The sequence below is a fragment of the Linepithema humile genome, chromosome 2, assembly GCF_040581485.1.
Source record: "Linepithema humile isolate Giens D197 chromosome 2, Lhum_UNIL_v1.0, whole genome shotgun sequence".
Taxonomy (NCBI): Eukaryota; Metazoa; Arthropoda; class Insecta; order Hymenoptera; family Formicidae; genus Linepithema; species Linepithema humile.
In genome coordinates, this window is record NC_090129.1 from 24156298 (window position 1) to 24162844 (window position 6547).

General features: G+C 29.5%; 2 protein-coding genes across 3 annotated transcripts; both read left to right on the forward strand.

Moving 5' to 3' along the window:
- The first annotated feature begins 15 nt into the window (after positions 1-15).
- RpL19 (ribosomal protein L19) lies at positions 16-1688 on the forward strand. Its single transcript, XM_012359689.2, has 4 exons — positions 16-143; positions 491-597; positions 734-897; positions 1312-1688. Exons 1-4 carry the CDS (start codon positions 139-141, stop codon positions 1636-1638), a joined length of 603 nt encoding a protein of 200 aa, XP_012215112.1. The 5' UTR covers positions 16-138; the 3' UTR covers positions 1639-1688.
- A 455-nt stretch (positions 1689-2143) lies between these two features.
- On the forward strand, positions 2144-5634 carry eIF2Bdelta (eukaryotic translation initiation factor 2B subunit delta). Of its 2 annotated transcripts, XM_012360030.1 has the most exons (6): positions 2144-3391; positions 3616-3743; positions 3910-4087; positions 4345-4525; positions 4991-5202; positions 5558-5634. In XM_012360030.1, the coding sequence occupies exons 1-5, from the start codon at positions 2408-2410 to the stop codon at positions 5200-5202; spliced, it is 1683 nt and encodes a 560-aa protein (XP_012215453.1). In that variant the 5' UTR covers positions 2144-2407; the 3' UTR covers positions 5558-5634. The 2 variants fall into 2 exon arrangements, with proteins under 2 accessions (XP_012215453.1, XP_067206408.1); XM_067350307.1 differs by lacking the exons at positions 4991-5202; positions 5558-5634 and having other exon boundaries at positions 3910-4162; positions 4345-4489.
- Positions 5635-6547: the final 913 nt, after the last annotated feature.

Consider the following 6547-nt stretch of genomic DNA (forward strand, 5'->3'; position numbering starts at 1 on the left):
TGTATTAGCCAATCAAATCATTGGACAAGTATGCCACTTGACGTCATGCGATATCGGCCTTTAGCTTTAATGAAGAAGGAAGTATAGTGTCAGCCATCTTGAGTTTCTTTTTTAGAGAGCAGCTTTTAGAGTTGCACCATGAGGTTTGTTCATAGCGATAAATTTAATATTATTTAACGCTCTTTTGATAAGTATTGTAATTAAACACGTTTAATTTCATTACAGTCGCGTTAAAATTTTGCTATGAATGCAAATGTGATTTTGTAGTAGAAATTTGCACATGTTTCCTATGTGCTGTTCACGTCGTTCGCGACCTATCGAGCACATGGGCTTATTACATTGATAAAATGTTGATTTCGATCAATAATCGTTCTTTCCTAGTAGATAAAATTTCATGTACATGCAATTATTTTCATGATGAAGGTTTCACGTGTCACTGATAGACGAATTGCCGGTTATGTCGACATAACCACATTTTTGTCTTTTACAGTTCTTTAAAGCTGCAGAAGAGGCTGGCAGCCTCTGTTATGCGATGTGGCAAAAAAAAAGTTTGGCTGGATCCTAATGAAATCAATGAGATTTCAAACACAAACTCTCGTAAGTTACTTTTATAAATTGTATTGTTTGCTTTATAAATAAAAGTTTACAATCAACAAGAGAATTATTTATTGCTACTTGATTCTTTTTTTTTTCAAATATCAAGAGGTTTTCAGTTTATTATGTATTTTTTCAGGTCAAAACATCAGGAAATTGATTAAAGATGGTCTCATTATTAAGAAGCCAGTTGCCGTACACTCTAGAGCCCGAGTTCGCAAAAATACTGAAGCTAGACGTAAGGGACGTCATTGTGGTTTTGGTAAAAGGAAGGGTACTGCTAACGCACGTACACCTCAAAAGGTATATATGTTCTAGAAATTATATTTTTATTTGGTAATAATAATAATTAGAGAAAAATAATTGATATGGAAAACATTTTAATATAATCAGTATATAATCAGTATCATTATATAAAGCTCAGATATGTTATAAAGTTTAACAAAATTATGACTTTATTGTAATTGTTTGAAGTTTTATAGCATATTGTACAAATAACTGCGTTTTATAATTCTAATAACATTTATATACTAAATTTACTGTTTTTTATTTTTTAATAAAATCATGGAATAAAATATTTATATAGATTTTTAACAGATGTTTATGACATTGTTTGACAACGAAGAATATTATTACGAAAAGGAACAATATACAATTATAATGATGGACAATTAATGAAGCCAAGAATATATAAAACTATTTATGTGTGTTATACAGGATCTTTGGATTCAACGCATGAGAGTCTTACGTCGTCTCTTGAAGAAATATCGAGAAACAAAAAAGATTGATAGACATTTGTACCATTCTTTGTACATGAAAGCTAAGGGTAACGTATTCAAGAACAAGCGTGTGCTCATGGAGTTTATCCACAAAAAGAAAGCCGAAAAAGCTCGTGCAGAGATGCTGTCTGATCAGGCCGAAGCTCGGCGCACGAAAGTTAGAGAAGCACGTAAACGCCGTGCGGAACGAATTGCCTCAAAGAAGCAAGAACTACTGCAATCCTACCAACGGGAAGACGAGGCCGCGGCCGCGCAAAAGAAATAATTTGTTTATCTTAAGACAATTGTATAAATAAAATGAAAAAAAGATTCATATTTACTGTCTTTAATTTTTATTTTATCTTTTCAATAGACTAATTTTAATTTTTAGATTAATAAAACTAAAAGAATGATGAGAAAAGGAAAAATAATCGACATTTAAAAACTATGTTAGAAAAATGTTAAAAAAAAATAGAATATTCAACGATCACTGAAAATTACGAGTCACAAGTAAACAATTTCAGAATTAATCGTTGATCTTTAATAATAATGAGATGTGTCTGTTATCTATATTTATATTTATACTAAAGTAGAACTAGAAAAAGGAGCACATAATAATTTCTCATGAGATAAAAAAGAATGTGTTATTTATTAATAATTATTGAATAATTTTTTACAACTATTAAAAACTGATTTATATGTATTTCTGTAATAATATACATGTATATTTGTACTATAATAAGTTGTATTGTTAATTTCTATTTGATCTGCTAGATGGAGTAATTATTCATCATGTCGGTAGAGTTGTGAACATATGTTTCTGAGTTTTGTGTTCATTCCCCCTGTTATTTTCTTGATCTGATGCAACAACATTGTGCATAACGGAAATAAAATTCTACAGACATATTTGAAACTCTACATTTGTTTGGTGATAGATAATGTATTAGATTTTTGACAGATGTTTATGACATTATTTGACAACGAAGAATCTTATTGCGAAAAGGAACAATATTTGCAGCAATTCAATCATTGGTTCTAACGACTAGCAGCCAAACATGTCGCAGAAGCTAGATGGAAAGCCAAATGTGTCGCAAAAGACAAGAGAGGAGATTAAGGCAGAACGCGAAGCAAAGAAGGCTGCTAAGGCTGCTGCCAAAGCGGTAAAAGGGAAAAGTAATGTGACGGTAGAAGAAAAAATAGACAACAATGTCACGAATGTAGCTTCAGTGTCCAGTTGTAAAATTCCACAAAAAAACGTGAAAACAGAGGCAGCAAAGGAAATAAATAGTAAAGCAGCAGATAAATCTATAGAAACATGTAACAATATCAATAATGAACACATGGTAGTTGATTGCAAGAATCCAGAAGTGGATATAAAGACAGTTTTAAAAGCACGTGTAAAAAACTTGCGATTTGCAGAAGTATCTAAGGCAAATACGATTGAATCTACAAACGTTGCTGTGCAGAATGGCACATCTGAAGATAACTGCGAAGGAAAGAGCAAAGCTGAATTACGTGCAGAACGAAGAGCTAAGCAAGAGGCTCAGAGAGCTGCAAAGCAGCAGCAACAATTGACGAAGGATAAAGCAAAAGCTGACGAACCTGTTAAACCATGTGTAGAGACAACATCTGAGTGTTTAGTGAAGAAAAGTGTTGCAAAAAGTGTAACAAAGGAGGACACGCATGAAATTAATTTATTTAAACATTTAAACTATGAAAGAGAGCTTTCGTTGATCAACATAGCTATTGTTAATTCAAATATACATCCAGCGATAGTTAGGCTGGGTGTTCAGTACAAAAGTAAAGTTATTGTTGGCAGTAATGCGAGATGTGTTGCACTTCTGGCTGCTATTAAATGCGTGGTCAAAGATTTTGAGAAACCAGCACAGGCTGATTTTATTCGAGGTTTGGAGGCTAGTTTACAAGAATCTTTAGCATACCTGCGACGTTGTAGACCATTGGCAGTCTCAATGCATAATGCAATGCGTCATCTCAATTGGCAAATGACGCAATTTTCACCTACGTTGTCAGATGAAGAAGTAATTTCATGTTAACATTTTTTTTACTTGCTCTATTGTCCAAAATTATGATATTTTTTTATTTGATATAAATCTATCACAAATAGTCAAGACTTGTGATCAAGTCCAAAAAATATGTACAAAGAAATATCTAGAAAATAATTTGAGTAATAGTTATTATTGCTTACAATTTTGTTTGAATCTTGCATTTGACTTTCTTATGTTTCATATTTTATTCTTTTCAGGCAAAAAATAAGTTACAAGGAGTAATAGACACCTATATTTCGGAACAGATTCAACTGGCTGACAAAGCGATATCCATAACGATACAGAGTAAAATATCGAATGGGAACGTTATTTTAACATATGGCTAGTGAGTATCAGATTTATAAAGTATAATTTTAAAATTAAGATTGATAATTTGTAAAATTAAATGCATAGAATCTTAAAATGGATTTACATTTCTAATTTATATAAAAGATTCCTAAGAAAACGATATATATTTATAAACAATATATAATATATTATATTTTTTTTAGTTCTTCCTTGATCCATAAGATATTAGTGGAAGCACATGCTGCAGGCAAACAATTTCGTGTAATTGTGGTCGATGGTAGGCCATGGTTAGAAGGAAAAGAACTATTGAGGCGGTTAGCAAAGCATGGAATTGAATGCTCTTACATATTGATCAATGCTCTTAGTTTTATTATGCCGGAAGTAAGCATCCATGCACATAGTAGATCCAAGAATTTATCTATAAATATAAAATTATATTTTTTTAAATAGACCATGGTATGTGTTATAAAGCTTCAAAAAATTTATAATACTCTAATAAGAAAACACGTAACTTCCGTTTTCCAAAAATGTTATTTTAAAATAATTTGGAAATAAGCTCTTGAAAGTAGTAGCTCTTCATAGTAGTCTTGACTCATGTGTTTTTGTTATTAAAGCCAGTGTATTATTTCACTGTCTAGGTCAGTAAAGTGTTTCTCGGCGCCCATGCAATATTGGCCAATGGAGCTGTAATGTCAAGAGTAGGAACTGCACAGGTAGCTCTTATGGCAAAAGCCTTCAATGTGCCTGTTTTAGTAGCATGCGAGACACACAAATCATGTGAACGAGTGCAAACTGATTCCATCGTTTATAATGAATTAGGTAAATAGAGAATATTTTGATCACTACTGTTATTCTGAAAAGCTGTATATATTTTATACATTAATATTGAGTTTTATATTTAAGTTTATTTCACTAGAACTAGAATAAAATGTATATTTTATTCATTTTTATGCCTTATAATATTTTATCATAACATTTGTTAGATTAGAATTTTAGAATGTAAATTTTCTTTACTGCATGCATTAAAATCTTAAAAAAAAATGGTTTAGAATTCTATAATATAAAATTTTAATGCACAATAAAGTTCTAGGCCTATCAAATGATATAAGATTCTAAAAATAAATGAAATGTACATTTTAACGTCTTTTTTAAGAGAGGATACGTAGTTAACAATATTTCGCATGAACTATAATTATAATTTTTAATCTTATATTTGTAACTTTTCTATTATCAGTATTTCTTGATATATTACTTATTCACTTTGTTCTGTTTTCTTTATTTCAGGTAATGCGGACGACCTCGTAAATCATCCATCAAACAATAATTCGAAAAAGTCTCTGCTGTCGAATTGGCGAACAAAGAAATCGTTAAATCTTTTAAATATTACATATGATGTGACACCGGCTGATCTTGTTACAGCCGTTGTCACAGAATTAGCGATTTTGCCATGCACCAGTGTTCCTGTGATTTTACGAATTAAACCTTCCGAGATTTAAGTATGTATATTTTCTTTCCAAAAATTATATTAGCAAATTAAATAGATATCACCAATTGGTTCTAAGCAAAATTCACTGTATTGTATTGATCAATATAAATTTATTTCATATTATTAAGCAATATAATTATTAGACTGGTGCATTAAATAATTAAATAATTAACCGTATGCATTGTATATATTTATATACAATTCCCATAATTTCTAAATAGCTGTTCTTGAATAGATGTCATGCAAATCAAATCAAATTGTGTATAAATATAGTGAATTTTGTTGAGAGAAATCTTGCTTATTAAATTTTCTAACAAAAATTAGCATTGATTAGTGTTTTATATATCTAACGATATATGTTATAGGTCGGGGTTTAATACAGGGAACATGCAATGCAATTAATATTAATTGTAAAAAATAAAAAAATGTGTTTCTGATGAGATTAATTTATTTTTATGAAAAATCACATTTTATATTTGAATCTCATTATTTTATTCATAGTTTTGTATTTATAGCTTTAATTACATAATATTCTATACTACACTATATTATACTATATACTTAACTATATAATTAACTAAGGCCTAGTTTACACCGATTGTTTAGTACGCATACCAAATACTAAATCTGCTTCTCCGATAGGTATAAATCGTTTAGTGTAAAATCTACACCAATCAAAAAAGCTGATTTAGTACTTTGTATGCCTACTAAACAATCGGTGTAAACTAAGCCTATATAATTTTATCCATTTATTATTTACATCAAAGTTTCTAACGAATAACTAATAGCTGAAGAAAAATATATTTTCTATAAATAAAATTTTTTTATAAATAGATTTGTGACTTAATTTGACAATTGAGTTAAGATATAAAGTGCACGTTCATCTGAGATATCTATTTCAGATATTTTTAACTAGTGATTTTTTAAAACTACGTCATGGATTTTTAAAATAATTTTTGGTGTTGTTGCATTTTTTGGAAAATGCGAAAATCATCATTTCAGGTTTTCACGACCATTTTTAAATTCAGTGGCCCACTTAGAAATAATCGAAAATAAAAAATCAGAATCTTCTAAAGTATTTTTTATGTATATAAATTGTGGACAAACTTTTTTTAACAAAATATAAAATTTAATTATATCACAAAATTCAATTTTTTTCCATTTCTAAGAAATTCTAAAAATATGTTTATTTTAACAGCTCTGTAAAAAAACTTTATTATAAAAAACTGTATTAAAAAAACCATTTAACAGAATAATTTGCAACTTTACGTATATTTATATGATAGACGAAACATGCCCCATTCTACTAATAATTTCAATTATATTGCCGCTATTTACGCCTTATTTCGAGAAAT

What these genes read in the sequence shown, in the direction of transcription:
- RpL19 (XM_012359689.2), top strand. An exon ending in GATTTCAAACACAAACTCTC is followed by an intron (nt 598 to 733) that starts GTAAGTTACTTT and finishes GTATTTTTTCAG; the next exon opens with GTCAAAACATCAGGAAATTG. An exon ending in ACGCACGTACACCTCAAAAG is followed by an intron (nt 898 to 1,311) that starts GTATATATGTTC and finishes TGTGTTATACAG; the next exon opens with GATCTTTGGATTCAACGCAT.
- eIF2Bdelta (XM_012360030.1), top strand. Translation starts at nt 2,408, where the DNA reads ATGTCGCAGAAGCTAGATGGAAAGCCAAATGTGTCGCAAAAGACAAGA. An exon ending in CTACGTTGTCAGATGAAGAA is followed by an intron (nt 3,392 to 3,615) that starts GTAATTTCATGT and finishes TATTCTTTTCAG; the next exon opens with GCAAAAAATAAGTTACAAGG. An exon ending in GTTATTTTAACATATGGCTA is followed by an intron (nt 3,744 to 3,909) that starts GTGAGTATCAGA and finishes TATTTTTTTTAG; the next exon opens with TTCTTCCTTGATCCATAAGA.